We start from the raw sequence: 25,989 nt of genomic DNA, 5'->3' as shown, positions 1-25,989 counted from the left end.
ACCAATTTCTCACTACAGGCAAAAAGAAAAAAATGACTCGCCCTGATCGACTACACAAATCTGCGTTTTAAAAATGGCCTCACATTATCTGGAGTGTGGCTCCCAGAGGCATCATTTGAAATTCATACCAAGCCAAAAGCATCCATAAATCAGCAGAGAAAGTTTTGTTAGTTTCTGCTGCGGCTGTAATTATCTGAGACTGCATTATACCCCCATCAAGGTAATTACATTTAGATTACCCTTAAGTGATGGTAATAAAAGAAAGAGAAATCAGTCTGAAACTAGTTCCTTCCTCCAAAATGTGTTCAAACACAGCGAGAGGTCGGGTGCAGAGGCACAGAGGGAGGGGCGGGCCCGGCCAGGCTGCCAGGCCGGGACTCCCATGGCTCCTCGGGCCCCTCCCTCCTCCTTCCTCCCTCCAGCAAGGACACAGGGTGCCACATAGGCTCTGTGGGGTTAAAAACCCACACTAGGGACAGAACGTTAGAAGCTTACAGTTTTTAAAATAAGGGTTTCCTTTTGTTAATTTACCAGGGAAGAGGAAACGTCAGAAAACCTTTGCAGATCATCAAACACACGGGTCCCGGGAGGATTTCTAAGACGATGACGCGGCAGGGCTGGCCCTGACCCACAGGGAGGCCTCGGCCCAGGGCAGGTGCTGGCCCCCCGTCCCAGCCACCAGCAGCCACAAGGATCTGCTGAGCAGCTGACCACCAGGCCGCAGACAGCGACACGCTGCTCTCCCAGGGGAGAGACGGGTCCACACAAAGAGGCTCGGCGCCTTTTCCTCCCAGGAATCGTCTGCTTTCCAGAATGTGCCTTCTCCTCTGCCTGTGGACACAACACTGCACAACACTGGGGTTGGACCCAGGCTGGGGGCTGGGGTTTCTATACAAACCGGGCCTGAGGCTGCTCTTCCTGGGGGAGGGGCGGCCCCTGGTGCTATGCCCTCCACAGACCCATGCCAGCAGGCCCCTAGCATCACAGAGGCCTCAGAGTACTGGCATTAGGGACCAAGGCCAGGGGCCACACTCAGACCCCTGCCAGGGCACCCACCCTTCAAAGGGTGGCAAAGTCATAGCAGAGGCCCCCGGATCTTGCCCAACTTCAGTCTGGGCCCCGGGCCTCAGCTCCCCGCTTGCTGGGTCCAAAAGAGAAGCCTGAGGCATGGGTGCAAGAAGGAGGTCCAGCTGGCCAGAGTGGCAGGGCTGCTTCGGGGCGGGGCTGAGAGACGGAGGGGTCAGGAGCCTGTGTGGCTGCCTGGGAGGACCCTAGAGTGTCTGTTCCTTGCTGAGGGCCCACTGCCCTTCCCACCCTGGCTGACCCTGCGGGCCCTGGCCTCTCAGGACACACCTCGGCCCCCACCCCCATGGGCTATGGGGCTCCCTATGGGCTCTCCTACCCCATCCGGAGTGGACAGGACCCAGTGAATAAGTGGACACCTGGTGGGGAGGGGACAGCCCAGCAGCACCTGGTCCGGCCACGGCCCTGGACAGCAATGCAGCCACATGGGTCCTGAGACGAGGTGCCGGGTCAACAGCCTCTGCCTGGACCAGCCCGGCCACCCACAGCTGCTCTCCTCATGCCATCAGCTGGCAGCGCCTGGCCCTGCCCAGCCCAGGCCCCCCCACCAGCACCCACGCTTCCCACAAAGGGCCCTGAGTCGGTCTGTGGTCACTCTGAGATGAGAGCCTTGCCCGGGTTCAAGAGAGGCCAGAGTTCAGCTCGCAGGCTCTCCAGGGGAACCACAGCCCCCGCCCTGCCCTTCTGACGGGCCTGCACCACAGCCCCCGCCCTGCCCTTCTGATGCGCCTGCACCACAGCCCCGCCCTGCCCTTCCGACGGGCCTGCACCACAGCCCCCGCCCTGCCCTTCCGACGGGCCTGCACCACAGCCCCCGCCCTGCCCTTCCGACGGGCCTGCACCACAGCCCCCACCCTGCCCTTCCGACGGGCCTGCACCACAGCCCCCGCCCTGCCCTTCCGATGGGCCTGCACCACAGGTGGCCCCTTCAGGGAGGCTGTCATGACCCAGGGATGTGACTACTGTGCGTGGAGAAGACCATGGAGCTTTCTTGCATGTCCTTTCCAACTGCTGGACATCCGGAGCGGAGGGAGGCAAATGGGCGGTGCCGGAAGCAGGACCGAGGACGGGAGGCTGGCCCGCTGACACGGCATCCTTGGCCTTGGGAAGACGGATGAGGAGGCTGAGCCACAGGGTGACAGGAGCACCCCATCCTTCACGGGCGGCCACAGTCCCTCACTCAAGGTGCGGGCCATAAAGCAAGTTAATAAAGTTGTGGCCTTGCTGGAAGTCAGCTCCGTAGCAGCCTCAGCCTGCACAGCTCTCGTGGAGATAGGACCGCAGAGCAATCCTTCTTGGGGCTGCCTGCGCAGACAAGTCCGGACGAGAGCTCCTATATCACAGCCTGGACGCCCCCAAACCTGCGTCCAGCTGCCAGCTCTTCCGTCTTAGTGCCTGGGCTGCTTCTGGCCACAGTGCCTGCACCCCGCTGTGATTCAGCAGATGAGGAAGGGCAAAGCAGCAAACGCTGCCTCGACACGTTAACTACATAGCCAGGGAGACGCCGACAGTGCCGCGTGTGAGGTTTACCCAAAGATCACGTGCACAGAGCAACAGCCGCGCACACAGCTCAGCAAAGTGCATGGCTGCCAGAAGGAAACACCAATTTCTCATCAACACTGTGTCTGGCAGTGAGACGACAAATGCCTTCCACACATTTTGATTCCAATCTCTCCGTGTGACGCAGGCATAACTGCCGGGACCCTGCTGCTCGCAGCCTGGCACAACCACCAAGGCTGTATCTGACACGGGACCATGCCCCTGCCCCACACTCACACCACGGGCACACAGGACTGTCAGCCACTGTCTTGGTTACCACCAGCCAGCCCGACCCTCTCCCAGCTGGGCGTGCGGGAGACCCCAGGTGCACACCAGGGGAGCTGAATGATTTTCCTACATCTTTTGGCGAAGGTTCTTTCTCCTGGATATGAGGATTCAGGAACTTACTGATTACTTGGTGCTTATGCCTTAGATTCTCACTGCCCTTACGTGTGACAGCCCAGACCAACCACAGAAGCCTGGACTCCCAGGAAGACAGATTATCGGAGGTAACAACAGGCAGCTGTGACTAGCAACAGTGCAATGCAAAAACTCCGTGTTCCATGTCGCTTCTGACTGGCTCACTCTGGGAAGTAAACACGTCAGTGAGAAAGCCTCGCTACGTACCTCGGGGAAGTAGTCCTGCGGAAACTTCTCCTTCTCCAGCATGGGCGTGCTCTCTAAGGTATCCGAGTAGATCTCTTTGCCAGCGACCTTTCTATACTTCTTAGCTGGAAGAGACCAGGAGGACGAGGTGACTATCCCATCATTGTGCCCCATCCAACCAGCCTGGAGCACAACCTGTTTCCACCCCACTTCAGCCCGATGGGAGCAAGAGAGGCCCCCCGAGAGGAGGCCCGGATGAGGGGTCCGACCCAGAACAGGCCCCCAGCGGGCCGGCTGCTCCATGCCTGTGGCTCATAAATTCCCCTCCCATGACCTGGAATCTGACACTCCACTCCATTATCCCCTGAGAGCTCCCAGACTGCAGATTTACAGGAGCTAATTGGCATCCTCTTTTAAACCCGTGAATATATTTAAGAGGGCTGTAGAATTACCATTCACTCAGACCTTCACATGAATTTATTTAATAACATCGATTTCCTCCCCGTATCCAGCCTCCATCACTCATATTTCAGGGAAGAGGTTTATGTGTGATGGTGAGAGAGGCAGCTTGCGGCAGGGTGCCTCCCAGATGGGCTTTGCCAGTGGCTGCTTGGCACCTTTCCTGGACCCCCCAGTGGATAGGCCAGGCCCAGGGACACAGGTCCCCCCATGGGCAGGGCCCGTCTCACTATTGTTCACAACCAGGCCTCAGCCTTTCTTTTTATGGACAGGTAGCTCCACACCCAAGGTGGGGTGTGATCAAGGATGGCAGGGATCCATTCCTCAAACTCCTGCTGGGTCCAGTGGGCAGGTGGCTGCTGGCCTCCTTGCAAGATGCCACAGGATGGCTCCTGGGCCACTGAGGTGACACTCCTGGGTGTCAACGAGGTTCCTGGAGACCGCTTTGGAGCAGTGTGTTGTGTCCCACAAGCAGCTCCAACCTGCAGTTTCTGGGGTATTATCCACCCCACTATGGCAGGAGGAACAGAGGGGGCAACCTGAGGACCACAGCACCATGGGCCAAGGTACTGGGTCACCCCTGGGGTGGGCAGGAGTTTCAGGAAAAAACAGAGTGCTGTGGTCTGGCCCAGCCCTGGGTGCTGTGGTGTGGCCTGGCCCTGGGTGCTGTGGTCTGACCTGGCCCTGGGTGCTGTGACCTGGCCCAGCCCTAGGCGCACAGTCCTGGATGTGGGTGCCTCATGGACAGGAGACAGCATGAGATGTTTCAGCGACTTATGGAGCATGGACAGAACGTGAAATAGAGGCCATTCCCTAAACTCGGAGCTTAGACACCACGGATCCTTTCACTGTCTCCACAGTTCTGCCTTTTCCAGAGTGTCACAGAGTTGGAATCACAGTGTGTAGCCTTTTCAGGTTGGCTTCTTTCATTGGTAGCAGGCATGTCAGGTTCCTCTGTGTCTTCTCGCGGCTTCAAAGCTCATTTCTTTTTATCACCAAATAACACCCCGTGGAGCTGACATGCCACAGTCTGCTTGGCCCATTCACCCACAAGGCAGAACAGCAAGTCTTGAAGTCAGGAAGTGCAGGCTCTGACTCTGCTCTTCTTCAAAACTCCGGGCTATTCTGGGTATTTTGCTTTCCACATAACCTTTACAGTCAGTTTGTCAATGGCATGACACACCTTGCTGGGGTTGTGTTGAATCTATAGCTGAAGTTGGGAAGAGCTGAGCCCTTGACAGTATTGGGTTTTCCCATCTGCCTTAGTCCACTGGGAAGCTATAGCAAAATAGACTGGGTGGTTTGTAAACAAAGTAAGTGTCTTTCTCCTAGTTTGGAGGGATGGGAAGTCCAAGATCAGGGTGCTAGGAGATGAGGTTCCTCACAGATGATGCCTTGTATGTGTCCTCATGCATGGCAGGGGCAAATGAACTCCCAGCCTCTTTCATGAGGGCTCCGATCCCATTCGTGAGGGCTCTGACCTCACACTCTAATCAGCCTCCCAAGGCCCTGCCTCTTAACACCATCACCTTAAGGGTTAGGAGGTCAGCAGATGAATTTGGGGGTGGGGGGCACCTACTTTCCAACCATAGAACTATCCATGAAGATGAAATCTCTCTCCATTTATCTAGATCTTCCTTATTTCATCAGAGTTTTATAGTTTTCCTCACAGAGATCTTGTATTAATTTGTTAGATTTATTCCTAAGTACTTCCTTTTGGTGTGTGCTTAAGCAAATGGTATTATGTTTTTAATTTAAAATTCCACCTGTTCATTGCTGCTACACAGGAAAGCAATTGACTTCTGTATCTTAACTAGGCATCCTGCAATGTTGCTATGATTGCTTACTGGTACCAGGTTTGTCTGTTATTGTTGCTGACTCTTTGAGATTCTTGACATAATCATATCATCTGAGAACAGAAATAGTTCTATCTCCCATCACCCCATCAACATGGCTTTTATTTCCTTTTCTTGTCTTATTACATTATCTAAGATTTTCAGTAAGATGTTGAAGAGAAGTAGGAGAGGAGGCATCCTTGCCTTGTTCCTGATCTCATAGGAAAAGTATCTAATTTCTCATTAAGTGTGGTATTCATTGTAGGATTTTTGGAGCTCTTCTTTATCAAGTTGAGGAACTTCCCCTCTATTCCTAGTGTGCTGGGAGTTTTTTTTTCAAACAATGAAGAGATGTGGATTTTGGGAAATACTTTTTCTGCATCTATCCTATGATCATGCGATTTTCCTTCTTTTGCCTGCTGCTGTGATGGATTACATTAATTGATTTTTCAATGCTGAACCAGCCTCTACACCAGGAGTAAATCTCAGTTGGTCATAGTATATAACTGACTCTTGAGAATTTTGTTGAGCATTTTTGTTTACAGTTCATAGTTTTCCTTCTTTGTAATGTCTTTATCTGGTTTTAGTATTAGGGTAATGCTGGCCTCATAGAATGATTTAGGATGTTTGTCCTCTGCTTATATTTTCTGGAAAAGATTGTAGAGAACTGGTATAACGTTTTCCTTAAATGCTTGATAGAATTCACCAGTGAAACCATTTGGTCTGATGCTTTCTTTTTTAGCAGGTTATTAATTACTTATTCAGTGTTGTTAATAGCTATAGACCTGTTCAGATTCTCTAGTTTTCCTTGTATGAGTTTTCATAGATTGTGTCTTTCAAGGAATTGGCCCATCTAAGTTATTACATTTATAGGCAGAAATTAATGATATTCTTTTATTATCCTTTAAATGTCCACAGGATCAGCAGTAATGGCCCCTCTCTAATTTCTGATATTAATAATCTGTGTCTTCTCTCTCTTTTTCTTAGTCTGGCTAGAGGTTTATCGATTTTATTGATCGCTTTAAAGAATCAGCTTTTGGTTTTGCTAATTTTCTCTATTCATTTCCTGTTTTCAATTCTGTTGCCTTCTGTTCTAATTTTCATTATTTCTTTTCTTCTGCTTACTTTGGAATTTTCTTTTCTTCTCCTAGCTTCCTAAGGTAGAAGCTTAGATAATTGATTTTAGCTCTTTCTTATTTTCTTCTTAGCACTTTTTTCTTTTTAGCTCTTTCTTATATGCATTTGATGCTATAAATTTACCTCTAAACATTACTTTTGCTAATATCCCGTGAATGTTAAGCTGTATTTATGTTTTCATGTGGTTCAAAATATTTTTAAATTTCTCTTGAGACTTCTTTGACTCATATGTTATTTAGATATGTGTTGTTTAATATTCAAGTATTTGGGGATTTTCCAGCTACTTTTCTGGTGCTGATTTCTGGTTTAATTCCATTGTAATCTATGAGCATGCTGTATATGGTTTCTGTTCTTTTAAATTTGTAAAGGTGTGTTTTATGGCCCAGAATGTGATGTCTCAGTGAATGTTCCATGTGAGCTTGACAAAAACGTAGATTCTGCTATTACTGGATGAGGTATCCTATAAGTGTCAATTAGATCAATTTGTTTGATGGTGCTGTTGAGTTAAACTATGTCTTTCCTGATGTTATGCTTGCCAGATCTGTTCATTCCTGATACAGGGTGTTGAAGTCTCTAACTATGATAGTGGGTTCATCTGTTTCTCTTGGCAGCTCTACTTGGTTTGCCTTGTGTATTTGACACTCTGTTGTTAGGCAGCTAGATACTAAGGATTGTTATGTATTCTTGGAGAGCTGATCTTTTCATCATGATGTAATGTCCCTCTTTACTGCTGAAAACTTTCCTAGCTCTGAAGTCTGCTCTGCCTATTCTGATAATTTCTGATATGAATAATTTGTGTCATTTTTTTTCTTAGTCTGGCTAGAGGTTTATCCATGTTATTGATTTTTTTCAAACAACCAGCTTTTGGTTTAATCTACTTTTCTTCTAGTTTCCTAAGGTACAAGCTTAGATAATTGATTTCAGATCTTTCTGCTTTTCTAATATATGTATTTGATGCTATAAATTAATATGGCTCCTCCAGCTTTCTTTTGGCCCATCTAAGTTTTCCTTTGATTCATGTTAGAACAGTAGACCTTCCTCCATCCCTTATCTATTAATCTTTAGGTGTTCATATAAATGGGTTTCCAGAAGACAACATATAGTTGGGTATTTTTTTTAATCCACTCTGACAGTCTCTGTCCTTTAATTGGTATATTTAGACCATTCATATTTAAAGGGATCGTTGATATAGTTGGAGTAATATTTACCATATTTGTAAGTTTTCTATTTGTTGCCTTTGTTCTTTGTATCTTTGGGGTCTCCCATTCTTTATCTGCCTTCTCTGGCTTTTACTGGGCATTTTATATGATTCCATTATCTCTCCTCTCTTAACACATCCATTATACTTCTTTTAAAAAGCTTTTTAGTGGTTGCCATAGTTTGCAATATACATGTATAACTAATCCAAGTCCACTTTTAAATAATACTATATTCCTTAAAACGATAGTACAGGTTTCTTATAACAGAGTACCCCAAATTCCTCCCTCCTGTCCTTATGACATTTCTGTTATTCATTCCACTTATCCATAAGCTGCAGTTAACCAATACATGGTTGCTGTTGTTACGTTGAGCGAAAGTTATCTGCTAGACCAATTAAGGGTAAGAAAAATATATTTCATTTTACCTTCACTTATTCCCTCTCTAATGCTTTTTCTTTCTTTAGGTAAACCAGAGTTTCTGGGCTATATGATATTTCCTTCTGTTGAAGAGCTTCTTTTAGCATTTCTTGCAAGGCAGGTCTACTGGCAACAAATTACTTCAATTTTTGCTTATCTGACAAAGTCAATTTCCTTCACTTTTGAAGAATAATCTTTTTCTGAATATGATATTCTTCTTCTTATAATGCTTTAAATGTTTCACACTACTCTCTTCCTTCTTGCATGGTTCCTGGGAAAAGGTCCAATGTAATTGTTATCCTTGTTCCTTTACAGGTAAGGAATCACCTCGCCTATAAGGAATCTCCTGGATTCTTTCAAGATCTTCTCTTTTTTCTTTGATTTTCTGCAGTTTGAATAGAAGGTGGCCTGGGGTTGACTTTCTGGCATTTATCCTGCTTGGTGTTGGCATTCGTTGAGCTTTCTGGATCTGTGGTTTGGTGTCAGTTACAAGTTTGGAAAGTTCTAAACCATTACTACATTAAATCTTCCTTCTGTTCCTTTCCTTCTACTCCTACTGGGGTTCCCTTTACAAGCTGCACCTGTTGTCGCTGTTTCACAGGTCTTGGCCATTTTTTCTGTTTTCAAATTTATTCTCATTTCTTCTTGCTTTTCAGTTTGTGAAGTTTCTAACACCTTCCAGATCGCTGATTCTTCCCTCAGCCGCATGTGCACATGAGCCACTGCTTCATTTCTGGTACTGTTTCTGATTTCTAGGTTTTCTTTTTGAGTCCTTCTCAGAGCCTCAAGCCCCTAGCCTGACCCCCGAGCCTGACCCTCGAGCCCAACCCCCCAGCCCGAGCCCCTAGCCTGACCCCCAAGCCTGACCCCCAAGCCAACTCCCCAGCCCGACCCCCCAGCCCGAGGCCCCCCCACTGCGCTGAGCATGAGCAGCAACACCTGCCGTGTGGGGCACCGAGAACATCGTCAGCATCCACACGCCTCCCGGGACTGCACGTCTCCCGCGACCGCACGTCTCCCGTGACCACACGTCTCCCATGTCCACACGTCTCCCGCGTCCACACGTCTCCCGCGTCCACACGTCTCCCGCGACCACACGTCTCCCGCGACCGCACACCCCGCAACCGCACGCCTCCCGCGACCGCACGTCTCCCACGACCGCATGTCTCCCATGTCCACACGTCTCCCGCGTCCACACGCCTCCCGTGTCTGCATGCCTTCCTGACGCACCACGTGCTCAGCACATACTCGCTGCCCACTCCTCATGTTGTTCTTTTGTTAGTTTGGCCACATGGAGGGCTCTGGGGAAAGTTTTGCTCGAGTGAAGTGTGTATCTCATGTATAGTTTTAAATACACTGTAGGTTCACTGGGCACTTTATGACTGATTTAACTTAGTAGTAAAACAGGTATTCAAATGGCTACTGAAAAACACAAAAGGTCTGCAGATCCGCGGCACGGCGCAGCCTGACGCACAAGCTCCTTGGTTCCAGCTTCCTGCAGCACACGCTGCGTCGGAGCGCTCTCTCTCCCCACTCTCGCCGGCCGCTCCGTGCCTGAGCACACAGCACGCAGATGCCGTGTCTCCCAAAACGGAGCGGAGAGCGCCACCGGCCGGCTCCTGCAGTTCTGTGTGGCTGATTCTGCCACGGGCCTCATAGAAGGGCTTGGATGCTATAATTTGGAAGGATCTGAAGATCTTCAGGTAACGGGGCAGTGACAAATCATTTTGCTGGCCAGAATCTTGCTCTTGTCATCAATGAAATCACCGCTCAAGCAACTGAGATAAGACTGCCGCGCAATTTCACATGAGGCGCTCCGTCTCCCGAGGGAGCACAAACACGGAATCTGAACGAAACGACATCATTTGTGGCTCCACAGTTACTACGATGTGCAGGGCACTTCACATGGATGTCATCTGCTCCGGAGGCCGCGTGGGGTTCTGAGAACTCACACACAGCAGGAAACGATAGCGTCAGACGGGATGTCATCGCACAAACACCCCCAGGCCGTGTGGAGCATGCACGGAAGCCCCACACCCGGCCTAGCTCACACACCTGCCCCCAACAAAGAAATGAACAGGAGGGGACAGCTTGTGTCAGCGGAGCGTCTCAGGGCAAGTCTTTTCCGTGAAGACACACAGCACATGACCATCAAATGGGGACGCTGTTCACGGCAGGGAGGACTGTCCCTGCCCGTTCTTATTTCTGAAACATGCAACCCTCTCATTTGGCTTTTCATTTTCTCACACTGGATGGGAACACAGATACAAACTATTCCTTCCTCTTAACTCAACTCTAGGAAAGCCAGGTCCCCACCAGAGCCTTGCAAGGGAGCCAGTGTGGGACAGCCAAGGGGCCTCGAGTCCAGGTCCAGGAGGCCCCTGGAGTGACCTCTGGCCAGTGGCTCAAGACACCCAGCCCACAGTGGCCGCTCACAGAGACAGGGCAGGAGGGGTCTGGAGAAGCCAGACACCAGGAGGGGTGAGTGCCGAGACAAAATCCCGGAAGACGGCACGCAGTCTTACCTTTAAAGTCAAACTGGTAGATGTTTTTTAAGGACTCATGAAGAAAATAAAAGCTTCCTAGTGCCTGTAGAGCAAAAAGAGAAATCAAATGAGAGACTGGTGCTGGGAATATTTCTAAAGATCGTTTTTAACAATAAATAAAAGAAGCTCTTTTAAACTAGCTAGAGCAAGAGTTTCACCAGTTATAATTTAATCACAGTTACTGAGGCACAGGATGTCAGGCAGAGGTAACCTGCGAACACCCAAACTCCACCAAGCTCCAGGCATGCGGTGAGCCGTGCAGCCGGTGCTGGCTCCAGCAGGGGCGCAGGTCCCGCGGGCCGGGCATTGAGTGGACCAGACCCTTCCCAGGTGAGCCGTGCAGCCGGTGCTGGCTCCAGCAGGGGCGCAGGTCCCGCAGGCCGGGCATTGAGTGGACCAGACCCTTCCCAGCACTGATGCTCGGCTTCGTCCTGGGCCTCCAACCATCAGCTCCACTGCGCCCGGCCCCACCCTGCCCCATCGCCCCAGGAGCTGCCAGCATCTCCCACTTACAAATTAGCCGGACGGTTGCAGAGCACAGGGATCCCTGCTCTTCACACCAGAGAAGGCAAAAGTACGCGGCTGGACGCCGCAGGGCTGGGTCGACGGATACCACACAGACAGTTACTTGTTGATCTGAACTGCAAGTTTCACGTGGTATTTTCTACAGATGAACCTGTGTCTACGTGCAGCAGTGTGTTCGTACTGACATGTGTATTATTTCTGTGTATTTTTTTCTTTTGCTAAATCTGGCAACCCCAACACGGGGCCTGGTGCAACTCTGGGGTGATCAGAATATTCTACACTGGTTTGCAGTGGTTGCCTTTGTCAAAACTCACTAAATTATACCCCAAAGAGGGCGAATCTCACCATCTATACATTAATCGTTATAAACCTGACTTAACAAACCAACCTATCTCATAGGAGATAGCTGTGTGCCCTGTGGGGGTAGCAGGTCCTGGGATAAAGCAGGGGAGAGTTTGAAGCGGCGGTGCCAGGTGGGCCAGAGAGGAGGGCACACGGGCGCAGCTGCAGACGGAGGGCAGGGGCTGCCTGCAGGGAGCCCAACTGTTACCAGGTCACACAGGGCCTTCCACAGGGAAGAGACTCTGAGCCACTGGGGGCTCTAACCCCAACTCTGCATTCTGAACAGGGCCTGTCCTCAGCTGAAAGCACAGGGCGCCGTGCATCCCTCACTGTGTCTGTGTGAGCCTGTGGGCAACACAAGGGCAACGCCTGAGCATCACCTCATTCCAAGGCTTCACTTGTACACTCTTGCACATTCATGTACACACACGCACACCACACGCTTGCACACACATTAACACACGCACTCACGCACATACTTGTGCACACTTGCGCACACACATTCACAGGCACTTGCACACACAGGCACTCACACACTTGCACACGTACACTCATGCACACACAACATGCATTTGCTCACAGGCACTAACATGCACACATGCACTCATGCACACTCACATGTGCTTGCTCTCACACTTGCACACTCATACACTCATGCACTAACTCATGTACACATGCACTCATGCGCACTTACACTTGCACTGTCATGCACTCACACTGGTGCACACACGCACTTGTGCACACACGCACTTGCTCACACACACGAACACATTTGTGCACACCCACATGCACTTGCTCACACACTTGCACACACTCATGCACATGCACTTGTTCACACACTTGCACACACGCACTCATGCACACGCACACTTGTTCACACACTTGCACACACTCATGCACTCACACGCACTTGCTCACACTCACACACTTGCGCACACACGCACTCATGCACTCTTGCTTTGTTTTGAGCAGAACCATGACCCCACAACCCTGCAGTTCTGAGTGCCCCAGTGTGGAGCTCCTGCTGAGATGCTGTCCTACAGGGCTGCAGAGCTATTGTCTCTCTAAGAAAGTCAAAGGCAATGCCTGAGAATCACCTAATTCCATGGCCCAAGCTAAACGTCCCACACACTTCAGGCTCTGCAGTTCCCCGGGAACTGCTGCTCCCTCCCTGACGACTGGTCACTGGGGTGGCTGTCCTGGGGGTAGGGCTGCAAGAAGGTGCACCACACTGGGGCGTCAAGAGGCCGCTGCTCCCTCAGAGGCGCAGGGCGGCGGGCACAGTGCATGGTGAGGGGACTTATGTTCTGGGCCTGCTGAGGGCCAATCGTGCCAGTAAGTCTGGCCTGGTCCCTGTCTGCAGCCCCCTGGGCCCCTGGGTCAGCTCTCTGGGGCCTGTTAGGCCGTCTCTGGTTTGATGCTGACTCCACAACATGGGAAGCTCCCTGGAGGCCGTGCAGCTCCTGCTCCTAGGGCGTGTGCAGTGCATGGTGGGCTGGGGTGACGGTCCTGCTCCCGGGGACGCTGGCCACATGGACACCTCACCAGAAAACAGTGTTTCACCTTGGGGATGACACAGCTGCCCTCTGACAGAACACACTTCAAGGAGTGCATTTAAACTCCTAAAAAGAGAGGCCGGCTGGCAAGCCTGAGTCCTGTGCACCGACGCCATGGTGGCCTCTGCCTCCTGTCTCTGCTGCGTCTGGTGGGGAAGGGAACACACCCACAGGCAGGAGCAGGGACACGTGCCGCCTCCACCCAGCACAGGTGGCAGGTGCGAGTGCTCGCTTGCATGTGCACACACACATGTGCACACTCATGAGTGCCAGACCTCGGTGGGAGAACCCAAAGCTGCAGGGTAGCCATGGGCCTCCCAGCCCTGCATCCTGGCCACCACCCAGATGGGAGCCCCCAGGCTAGATGACAGGGACCTTCTGTCTGGGGGACGGAGATGAAGGATACCCGAGGGGGACGCAGTGCACTTCCTCTTCTCTCGCAGGTGGGTCTAGGGTGCAGCAGGCAGCGTCTCTGCCTCCACAGGAAAGCCAGAAGGTGGGAGAACCTGTGTGCCTGACATGGGGCTGTGTCCTCGGGCCCTCTGTGGTCCCTGGCCCCAGGCCACATGCCCTGGTGAGCTGCTGCTGGGTCCAGAAGGCTGCGTGTGGCCATGATGCACTCGGCTGTGACATGGACACTGCTCGACTGACCCGCTGTCTCACTAGGCATCTGCTGTGAACCTGCTCAGAACCCGGGGAACTGAGCCACCTTTACAGCAGGTCTTAAAAACACCCAGTGTTGGCCAGGCTTGGTGGCTCACGCCTGTAATACCAGCACTTTGTGGGGGCGAGGCAGCGGATCACTCGAGGTCAGGAGTTCAAGACCGGCCTGGCCAACATGGTGAAACCCCGTCTTTACTAAAAGTACAAAAATCAGCCAGGCGTGGTGGCATGCGCCTGTAATCCCAGCTACTTGGGAGGCTGAGGCAGGAGAATCGCTTGAACCTGGGAGGCAGAGGGTGCAGTGAGCTGAGATCATGCCACTGCACTCCAGCCTAGGTGACAGGGCGAGACTCCGTCTCAAAAAAATAGAAAATTAAAATTAAAAAGCCAGTGTTCATCCTTTTCTTTGGCAAAATAGAGTTTCAGCACAGAGTTAAGAGAGAAAACTGCAGGCCTATGCCCCATGGATGAAACTTAATGTCTCCTCCGCCAACATTAGCCCTTCTTTATAGAAGACATCCCTTCATTTGTTTCAGATAAAGAAAGCACTCTGAAAAAACATAATAAATGTCGCTGCAAACATTTAAATCATTACCTCATTGAATGTTAAAGCTAACAGAATATTATAAAGTTTGCAATAAATAAGTGAAAAATAAATTGCCAATGCAGGGATAGAAACTGCAATTCATAGTCAGAAAATCCATAATTAGCTCTAATGAACATTTAAAGTAAAAGTTCGACCCAACTTTTTCGGTGTTTACCCTGTCCCATCAATACGGTTCAGGGCACCCATTTATCACAGACACCAGGACATTGGGCCAGGAGCATGTCCGGGGCCTGCCGACAGGAAGTCCCCAGCTCGCCCAGGTCTCTGACCACAGTACTTGTCAAGAGTATGTCTGTCACATCTGAGAATAATGACTCCTCGCCTCTTGCTAAAAACAAAATACTTTTTACGTATTTATAAACAAGACTGTCAAGAGTGCTCATTAATTCTGCATTAGTGAAATGCAGCCGTTGGCTGTGATGCTCTGCTAGGACTGCAGACACGGGCAGGAGTCCTCCAGCCCCCAGAGGCCACGGCACAGCTGGGAAGCGGCCTCCACTGGACAAAGCCAAGCCCCTGGGGCACCGAAAAGTTGATCCGGTGCGGGCCACACAGGAGATCCAGACCCCGGGTAACCTGGGCCCTGGCTGGGGCTGCACTGGTGGGACCCTAGTCTCTGAAGGCAGCCTGGGAGCTAATGGGCAACTGAAGCTCCCAGTCACCACCATCAGGCTTCCACACCAACTGGCGACCAGGGCGCAACGAACCCTGCGTACCATGGGGGCTCAGTGCCTCTCACAGGGGCGGCTAATGAAGATGGAGTATTTACAAATGCTATGAAAACAACCTCTCAACTTCAATTGGAGTCCGGTAATGTGATAAATGGCCACACCATGTCACTTAGCTTGATTTCGGGAGCTGAATTCTGATAGCGGGCCCACTTTGCAAACACAGCCAACTCAGGGCGGGAGCAGACCACTTCTCACACATTCGGAAAGAACAACGCGTCCCGGCAGGCACTGTGCAATCACAAAGCCCGTGTTTGTTGAGCAGGGTCCCACCTCCCGGACGGAGCCACCGGCTGGAAGGCTCGGGATGACTCAGGCCGGGGCAGAGGCTGACAAGCCAGGAACACAAAGCTGCCATTGGAAATGCCTCCATCACTTTTTATTTGCAAACAAGTCAGATGGCCGGTAATTCATCATTTCCGCAATCAGGTGAACGACCAAAGCACACATCATTAACCTGGTCTTCTGCACCCAGCTCCCTCGTGCACAAAACAGAACACATTCCTAAAACTTCAGTCACACAGACCCCGCGCTAAGGGACGCACATGAGCACACACTCTGCTCGAGACAGAAAGGGGAAACGCACAAGCAGTGCCCATGTGAGGCCCCAGGTGGCAACAGGGCCCTTCCCCTGTGCTGGTTCCAACCACGTCGTGGGCGTGACCACAGGTGCCAGCTCCCAGTGCGCCCCAGCGGGATCTCTGTGGAGCCTGCCGCTGCATTCTGCCACTGGGAAGGGAAAAAGTGTTGAGGGAGGAGGCCACGGCCCACGGCCCAGGGGAGCCCTGACTAAGGCCGACCGTGCTTATCAACAGTGACTCAGAAAAAAGAGTGGCAGCATTTGGTGACTCCCATCTCACTCTGAGACAGCATGACATTTTGTTATTTCTACAGATAAAGCGTTTTCACCTCCAGTTTTTTTTTTTAATAAAATAAATCTAGGAGCAGAAAGAAAAACTTCATAAGATATTGTTGGTAACTAATCTTCAAGTCTGCAACAAAATAGAGAACTTCATTTGTTTTAAATGAGAGTCCAGAGATTACTAAACATGACTCCCCTCATACGCAGCCCAGTCCTTCCCCAGCTGCAGGCTGTGAGGACACAGGACCCCCAAATGAAGGACACGGCCTTGCGCAGGAGCCCAGGGGCACACAACCATGCTCACCTGGGCTCTGACACACCCTGTGAGGGCCAGCGGCAAACATCTGTGCTCTCTGAGAACAAAGCTAAGGACATCACGGAGAGGCCAAGCCTGACGTTTAGGCCTCATTAGGGTGAAAGCACCTGCCCGAGCTGAGGCAGGCATGTGGTTCTGAGCCTGATCTTTCAGACATTTCCTCTGCCCTTGTAATACAGGAGAAATGAGAAGACACTCAGGCTCACAGTGACTAATGAGTGACTGCTGAAGACATGAGCCACAGGGACACACCACATCCTGTGAACTTACAACCCCACACCCTCACGGCTGCTTTGCACCCAAGAGAAACTCCTGCACACACACACATATGTCCACATACCCATGCACACAGATGTACATACCCACATCCATACATGAGCCATAGCGACACACCATGTCCTGTGAACTTACAACCCTACACCCTCACGGCTGCTTCTCACCCAAGAGAAACTCCTGCACACACACACCTAGGTACACATCCATGCACACACATGTACATAACCCACATCCATATATACTATAGACAAACATACATATGTAATACACACACATACATGCATACACCTGCAGACATACATATGTCCGTATACACACGTGGAATGCACACACAGACCTCTCTCAGAGACGCTGGAGCTCTCAGGAGACAGGCATGAGAATACAATGGCATATGACCTCTGAAAACACCAACTGAAAATGACCCAAATGCTTAACGTGCAAATGGGTAAATCAAATTTGAAATACTCCTATGATAGAACCAGATACAGCAAGGAAAATACACAGATCAGAGTTACATCCAGAAACACAGGTGGATTTCACAAAGGACGCCAAGAAAGAGGACAGTTTCTCAAATGTCCTATGGCGTGATACCAAGATAAAGACATATTTTAGCTTATTTTGAATGCTACATAATAATTCACCATATAAAAATACTGTAATTTGGCCAGGCGCAGTGGCTCACACCTATAATCTTAACACTTTGGGAGGCCAAGGTGGGTCGATCACTTGAGGTCAGGAGTTCGAGACCAGCCTGGCCAACATGGCGAAACCCCATCTCTACTAAAAATACAACAATTAGCCAGGTATGGTGGCCCATGCTTGCAATCCCAGCTACTTGGGAGGCTGAGGCAGGAGAATCACTTGAACCTGGGAGGCAGAGGTTGCAGTGAGCCAAGATCGCGCCATTGCACTCCAGCCTGGGTGACAGAGCAAGTGAGACTTTGTCTCAAACAAACAAACAAAAAACCCTGTAATTTATCCATTTCTCTGTTGCACATAAAGACTACTTCCAATTATTTGAGTATTGTAATTGATGCTATAATAATCTTCCCTGCATGGTGTTACTGAGCAAGTGTGTCAGAGATAACAAGCATCCAGGTACACGGGTACTGAGTGTTCACACGGACATACTATGCAGGAGGATTTGCTGGGTCACTGCAGACACGCACCCTCCACATAGGGTAATACACACATGTACACGTGAATTAAACATGCGTGCGTATGTATATAACAGCCTTGCTGTGTCACCGCAGACACGTGCCCTCCACATAGGATAATACACATGTGTACACGCAGATTAAACGTGCGTGCATATGTATATAATACACAGATGGCCTTGCTGGGTCACGGCAGACACGTGCCCTCCACATAGGATAACACACATGTGTACACGTGGATTAAACATGCGTGCATATGTATATAATACACAGATGGCCTTGCTGGATCACCACAGACACATGCCCTCCCAGGCACCACCACGTTGCCCCTCCTGTTGCCATGACGATCCCCCAGTGGTCTCATCAGGTCAGTGCCCATGTTCTACATCCTTGCCATGGCCCAGTGCCAGCCTCTAGTTTTTGCCAACTGGATAGGTGTGAAATTAGACCTTATTGTTTTAATTTGCATCTTCATTATACTAGCATAGTTGGGCACCTCTTCATCGAACTGTGTGGCTGTGGTAAAATGCACACAGCATAAACTTGACCATCGTACCCACCTTCAGGTGAGCAGGTCAGTGGCACGCAGTCCGCGCCTAACGAACGTCTGCGCCCGTCACACCATCCATCTCCAGGACGCTGTCCACCTTCCCATCTCCAGGACGCTGTCCACCTTCCCAGCTGAAACTGTTCCTGTCCAGCAGCAGCTCCCTTCCCGCTCTCCCCTTCCCGCTCTCCCCAGCCCCTGGCAACCAGGCATTGTACTTTCTGTCTCCGTGACTTTGACTAATCCGAGTACCTCATGTAAGTGGAATCATACCATGTTCGTGTTTCTGTGACAGGCTTGATTTGGCATAATGTCCTCCAAGTTCCTCCACCATGTTGCAGTGGTTGCCAGAATTTCCTTCCTTTTTACAGTTGGGTCATATTCCATAGTACTGCTTCCGCATTTTGCAGTTGTGAATAATACCGCTTTGATTATAGGTGTGCAAATATCTGCTGGAGACTGCTCTCAATTCTTTGGGGTCTGTATCCGGAAGTGGGACTGCTGAATCAGACGGGAATTCTATTTTTAACTTTTTGAATAGTCACCTCAATGTTCACAGTGGCTGCCCCCTGTTATATTTCTACCCACGTGCACAAAGGTTCCAACTCCCTCCCATCCTTATCAGCACCTGCTATTGTGTCCGGAATTGGTGGGTTCTTGGTCTCACTGACTTCAAGAATGAAGCCGCGGACCCTCGCGGTGAGTGTTACAGCTCTTAAAGGCGGTGTATCCGGGGTTTGTTCCTTCTGATGTTCAGATGTGTTCGGAGTTTCTTCCTTCTGGTGGGTTCGTGGTCTTGCTGGCTCAGGAGTGAAGCTGCAGACCTTCGCAGTGAGTGTTACAGCTCTTAAGGCGGCGCATCTGGAGTTGTTCGTTCCTCCCGGTGGGCTCGTGGTCTCGCTGGCTTCAAAAGTGAAGCTGCAAACCTTCGCGGTGAGTGTTACAGCTCATAAAGGCAGTGTGGACCCAAAGAGTGAGCAGCAGCAAGATTTATTGCAAAGAGCAAAAGAACAAAGCTTCCACAGTGTGGAAGGGGACCCGAGTGGGTTGCCACTGCGGGCTCAGGCAGCCTGCTTTTACTCTCTTATCTGGCTCCACCCACGTCCTGCTGATTGGTAGAGCCGAGTGGTCTGTTTTGACAGGGCACTGATTGGTGCGTTTACAATCCCTGAGCTAGACATAAAGGTTCTCCACGTCCCCACCAGACTCAGGAGCCCAGCTGGCTTCACCCAGTGGATCCCGCACTGGGGCTGCAGGTGGAGCTGCCTGCCAGTCCCGCGCTGTGCGCCCGCATTCCTCAGCCCTTGGGTGGTCGATGGGACTGGGCGCCCTGGAGCAGGGGGCGGTGCTCGTCGGGGAGGCTCGGGCCGCACGGAAGCCCACGGAGCGGGAGGGAGGCTCAGGCATGGCGGGCTGCAGGTCCCGAGCCCTGCCCCTCAGGAAGGCAGCTAAGGCCCGGCGAGAAATCGAGTGCGGCGCCAGTGGGTGGGCACTGCTGGGGGACCCAGTACACCCTCCGCAGCTGCTGGCCCGGGTGCTAAGCCCCTTATTGCACAGGGCCGGCCGGCTGCTCGGAGTGCGGGGCCCGCCAAGCCCACGCCCACCCGGACATCCAGCTGGCCCACAAGCGCCACGCGCAGCCCCGGTTCCCGCTGGCGCCTCTCCCTCCACACCTCCCTACAAGCTGAGGGAGTCGGCTCTGGCCTTGGCCAGCCCAGAAAGGGGCTCCCACAGTGCAGCGCTGGGCTGAAGGGCTCCTCCAGTGCCGCCAAAGTGGGAGCCCAGGCAGAGGAGGCGCCGAGAGCGAGCGAGGGCTGTGAGGACTGCCAGCACGCTGTCACCTCTCACTATTTTCTGCGCTTTTTGACAACAGCCATCCTAATGGGTAAAAGGTATTTTGCAAGTCCTTTTAAACTGACAAATGAAAATGGCAGTTTGGATCTGCAACTCCCTAAAGGTTCGTGGAGCTGGGCGCTTTTTCGTGTGCTTGTCGGCCGTCTCCACGCCATCCTTGGAGGGAAGACGCCTGTTCAAACCCCTTTCTGACTCAGGTTGGTTTTTGTTGTTGCTGTTGTTGAGTTTTAGGAGTTCTCTATATATTCTGGATAGTAATTCCTTATCAGATTTTTGATTTGCAAATATTTTCTCCCATTCCACGGTTGCCTTTTTACTCTGTTGATGTTGTCTTTGGCTGTACAAAGTGGTTGTGTTTTAATGCAGTCCAATTTGTCTCTTTTTTCTTTTGCTGCCTGTGCCTTTGGTGCTGCATCTGAGAAATCATCGCCAAATCCAATGTTGTGAAGGTTCTGGCCCATGTTTTCTTCTAAAAGTTTTATAGTTTTAGGTCTTTGACTCATTTTGGGTTAACTTTGTACACGATGTAATGTGAGGGGCCAACTTCATTCTTCTGCGTGTGGGTATCAGCGTCCCAGCACCACTGGCTGGAGGCTGTCCTCTCCCATGGAATGCTCTTGCACCCTTGTCAGAGACCACCTGGCTGCCCAGGCAGGGTGCCTCCTGGCTGTCTCCTCTGCTCCATGGTCTGTGTGTCTGGTGCATCTCTTTTTAAGATTATTGGCAATTTAAGTTTCTTCTGTGAACTCTTTGTATCCTTTACCCATTTTCCTGTCTCATTTTGTAGATTTTTAATTTTTAAATATAATCCAGAATTATTTATTTGTCTCATCACCTTCTCACGCCCTCCACCCTCCTCCAAACTCTGTTACTTCTAGGCTACGGGACTCCACATTCTCCTTCCCTGGATCTCCTCCTCCTACTTGGGAATAACAGCACTCTGGATCTGCTCAGGGTACCCTACGAGCCCTTCTCCTCCACCTCCTCCTCCTGCTGGGGTGGCCCGTCTGTCCCATCTTCCAGCGGGCAGCTCTTGTGTGTACAGCATGGAGCCTCCTAAAGGCCAGCCTCCTGGCCTGGCGGCTGCACAGTCTCCACTTGGGTCTCCCGTGACAAGTCCGACCTTTCAGGACTCGGGACCTACTCCACCCTCACCCTCCTCCAGCTCCCACTGGAAACCACGGATCTCTCCAGATTCCTCCAGCATCTTGTCCATATGCCTCACCCAAACATCCCTTCCTTCCACAGGTTCTACGGATTACAGAACCCTGTCCATCTCTAGCCTTCCACGTCTCTGCACTGCCGCACACCCGCCTCCCTCATCTCCCTGTGGGGCCCCCGCCTCCTCCACAGCTGTGGCCCCCTTGGTCTCTTCTCCGCCGGGCACCAAGGTGGCCTTTTCCACATGCACCTCTGGGCCTGCCACTGCACTTCCTCCCAGCCACGTCCTGCACAGTGGCCACCCCAGCTGTCCTCTGGCCCTCACACGCCCAGCTGACAGAGCTCCAGCCCCATTGGCCATCTGGGCCTGAGGAGGCTGCGCCCTTCTGTCAGGAGGGTACCTCTGCTGCCTCCCCTTTTCCAGCTTCTCACATGGACCCCCTGCTGCTTCAGGTCTCTGTGGAAATGCATCCTCCTCCAAGCAGCCCTCTTGATTGGCTACTCTGGGCAGAGGCTTGGCAGCCCCAGTCCCCAGCCTTTCCTTCAAGGTGCTGCATATTCCAGCACTCACTGGTTTCCTCATCTAAATTCTTTCAGGGAAGGGAAGCCCCCTGAGGGCAGGCATGTGGCCTGGGCACCTCTGAGTCCTCCACCACAATGCCCAGGTCACGGCAGGCAGGAATTCCACGGCTCCTGGGCAATGAGAGAGGCACCACACCCTCTGGGTGCCCGGCTGAGCAGCAGCAGCTCAGGACCGCTGGACAGAACCCTCAGCTCAGGTCTCAAAGCACAACCCAAGGCACAGGCTCACGGTGCTCCCGAGAAGCTGAACACGCTTGCAAAAGTCACACATTTAACCCTATCACAAAGGCAAGTCCCAAGACACCAGGTTTTGAAACAATTTAACAGATTGAGTAATAAATCAAAGCAAAGTTATAATAACAGTCATTAGATTATAAACAATCATAAATGAAACAAAGCTTTTGTTTAAATCAATGTAGCGCTTCATTGATCTTTTCCTGTATAATGAACTCATGGGCGGCTGACCCAACTGGACAAGGCGGCGTCCTCACTACTGCCCACTTCCCCCAGTGCCACCCCCAGGCAGCATACGGGGGGCTGTGACCGTCCGCTCTCAGAGGAGCTCCATGACCACCTCAAAATGACAGCTGACTTATTTACAAAGCACTGACTTTCCAATTTCAGCTCCTGGGGCCAAACGGGATGACGGCACCAAGGTGTCCCCCTGTCTGGCCTCCTGCCGAGGCCCTCTCCCGGCTGGCTGCTGGCGGGAGAGATGCACACGTAATCTCATTCTGCCTCCTGTTCGACGGCTGACGCTAGAGGTTAATTAAATTGGTTGTCCATTGTATTCATCCACTTTACAAAGCTAATGATATTCTGTTCCTGAATTAAAGAGCATTTTATAAAGCGTGCCCTGTGGAAGCCGGCATTCTGCACGCGGGGTGCTGAACCCTGTCACGGCTCTTGGATGTAGTGTCCCCAATTAGGAGCCCAGGAAGGACTGGGCCTTCATCTGCCAGGGTGGAACACCAGTCATGCTGACACAAGGGTAAACACGCCACATACCAGCCGCTTAATCGCCCTCGCTGGCCACGATAAATTCCACCAGACGAGTGCACCCATTAACATTTCCGATTACCATGGTGAGGAGCAACTGAAATGGAACGAGATGGCCCGTAAAACGGCCTGCGGCAGGCTTCTCCAAAGGGGGTACATCTGAGGGCGGCGAGGTGACCAGCAGTCCTGGCTTCTCGCCTGCTACCGGCACTGGGCTCTCTGTCACACTGTGGGGGCAAAGTCATTGGCCGGTCTAAGGACACCCACCCTTTCTGAGAGAATTCAGTCACCACTCACATTCCACAAATATGCACCCAGCACTTTCTCCTTCCTCTGTGCCACATATGTTCTCAGACATGTGAGATACATGAGTGACCAGATGGCCAGAGCCCAAGACGGCAGCGTGGTGAGGGGGGCCATGACAGAGGAGCCCCAATGGGCAGGTTCAGCTCTGCACCCAGGCAGCATCCACAGGACCTCCAAGACCAATGTGAGCTGGTACGGGCTCTGGAGAGACAGCGTCCAGCCATGGACCTGCAGAGGCTGAAACAGCTTCAGACACCTCAGGGAGGCATCAAAGGTGACTGAACCTAGGTCTACAGTTCAGGACAGGTGCCTGGGTGACGGTGGGGGTCACCATGTGAATACCTGTGGGTCTGCAGTTGAGGACAGATGCCTGGGTGACGGTGGGGGTCACCATGTGAATACCTGTGGGTCAGCAGTTGAGGACAGATGCCTGGGTGACGGTGGGGGTCACCATGTGAATACCTGTGGGTCTGCAGTTGAGGACAGGTGCCTGGGTGATGGTGGGGGTCACCATGTGAATACCTGTGGGTCTGCAGTTGAGGACAGATGCCTGGGTGATGGTGGGGGTCACCATGTGAATACCTGTGGGTCAGCAGTTGAGGACAGATGCCTGGGTGACGGTGGGGGTCACCATGTGAATACCTGTGGGTCAGCAGTTGAGGACAGGTGCCTGGGTGACGGTGGGGGTCACCATGTGAATACCTGTGGGTCTGCAGGTCAGGACAGGTGCCTGGGTGACGGTGAGGGTCACCATGTGAATACCTGTGGGTCTGCAGGTCAGGACAGGTGCCTGGGTGACGGTGAGGGTCACCATGTGAATACCTGTGGGTCTGCAGGTCAGGACAGGTGCCTGGGTGACGGTGGGGGTCACCATGTGAATACCTGTGGGTCTGCAGATCAGGACAGGTGCCTGGGTGACAGTGGGGGTCACCATGTGAATACCTGTGGGTCTGCAGTTGAGGACAGATGCCTGGGTGACGGTGGGGGTCACCATGTGAATACCTGTGGGTCTGCAGTTGAGGACAGATGCCTGGGTGACGGTGGGGGTCACCATGTGAATACTTGTGGGTCTGCAGGTCAGGACAGGTGCCTGGGTGACGGTGGGGGTCACGATGTGGATGGGCCTCAAAGCTGGGGAAGACTCAGCTTGCCAAGGAGGAGCTGGAGCCAGAGAAAAGGGCAGGGTCAAGCACTGGACTGAGGCTACTACTGGGGAGAGACAGGAGCAGGTGAGAGCCAGCAGTCAGTGGGGCAAGGAGCCACGGGGGAAACAGGAGGGGCCGGTCAGGGACTAGGACGGAACCTTGGGCAGGTGGCACCTTGGAGCAGAGTCAGGAGGAGGGAGCAGCCACAGGTGCCCAGGGCTGCCATCTCATCAGGGGCGCAGGGAGCAGAGCACTGGCCGGGACAGCAGTCTGTAGGCCAGCGGCGGTTTGAGCCGCCCTGTCCCACACAGTCACCTGCTTGTGTTCAGCCCATTATCCTGGACCTTGCTTTTCAAAAGGGAAATCTCTATTGACTTTTGTCTGATGTAATATATTTCACGAGCTGATGCCAGACAAAAAGGAAAAGCAAGTAAATTCCCCATGCCTCTTTCACCCGGAGTGGAGGGAGACAGGTGGAAAGGTCCTGGCCCAGAACTCACAGTGTGCCAGACAACAGCAGCCTCGGCCACAGGGAGACGTGACGCCCCAGAGCCTTTCCGCAGGTCTCATGAAGAATGAGGCTGTGAGAGGAACCTAGTTTCCCTGTGGGCGCCCACCAGTCATTTTAAACCTGTATCACCTAGAGCTCTTCCTCTCAAAGTGAGATTCATTTGCAACACAGATGCTATTTTTTGAATAATAAATATTTCACAAATTGAAAATTTCAATAATGAACAAAGACAAATATCAGTCTTAAAATAACTAGTTTTAATTATGAAATTTGTTATATTTTTCTATGTATAAATGATTATAAAAGTAAATCAATAAACTTTTATGCCAATTAAATTATGTAAGGAGTTTGCATCCTAATTAAAATGGTTCTGACTCTTATCTTTTGTCTTCTAAAAATCATTAGCTTTTCAATTACATTTCATGTATACATGTTCTGGAGAAACTGGTTATGTGCATTACGGATATAGAATAATTAAAGTAAAATGCACTTTAAGAGATGGCCAACACCGAACACAAGCTGTTTACAAAATACCTTCTGCCAGTACAAAAGCTCAGGGCATATAAAACGCTACTCAAAAGCCTTAATTGAGTTTTAAATGTCCATTATATTAGGAAATTGCCATCTACTTCTGTTTCAAATAATTTACCTTAGTTCCCAGTCCCCAGAAATGCTAAAACAGCAGTATTCCAAGGGCACACGCTCCCTCCAGACCCTGATCGGGGTCCCAGTTCTCCGCGTGGGAATATCCCCGTGGGAATGTCCCTGTTACCCTCACTCTCCCGGGCACGGCAAGGCCCCTGGAACGCTCACTCCACACGCACCCACCCCCATGCTCAACCGCACTTCTCTCCGTGTTTTACACTGCAGGAGGTGCCTCGGTTTACACAACCAATGCCCACGGCCATTTGCCCGCTTCCCCCAACTGCCTTGAGTCTCATTCCTTTCTCATCTCTGACTTCATCTGAGATCATTTTCTCTCCGCTTGAAGAACATCCGTTAGTACTTACTGTTTTTCATTTGAGTTAAAA

The 25,989-nt window shown here is 51.4% G+C and overlaps 1 protein-coding gene across 2 annotated transcripts in view; it reads right to left on the bottom strand.

Moving 5' to 3' along the window:
* The window catches only part of INPP5A (inositol polyphosphate-5-phosphatase A), a 257,862-nt gene that overhangs the window by 82,633 nt on the left and 149,240 nt on the right, over positions 1–25,989 (bottom strand). For both annotated transcript variants that reach the window (XM_016919658.4, XM_024346695.3), the window contains 2 exons: positions 10,801–10,864; positions 3,250–3,353 (listed from right to left, as the gene is read on the bottom strand). In XM_016919658.4, coding sequence (XP_016775147.1) covers positions 3,250–3,353; positions 10,801–10,864 — 168 coding nt within the window. The remainder of the gene's footprint in view (positions 1–3,249; positions 3,354–10,800; positions 10,865–25,989) is intronic.

The sequence above is a fragment of the Pan troglodytes genome, chromosome 8 (genome assembly GCF_028858775.2).
Source record: "Pan troglodytes isolate AG18354 chromosome 8, NHGRI_mPanTro3-v2.0_pri, whole genome shotgun sequence".
Classification (NCBI taxonomy): domain Eukaryota; kingdom Metazoa; phylum Chordata; class Mammalia; order Primates; family Hominidae; genus Pan; species Pan troglodytes.
This window is presented reverse-complemented; position numbering and strand designations above follow the sequence as displayed.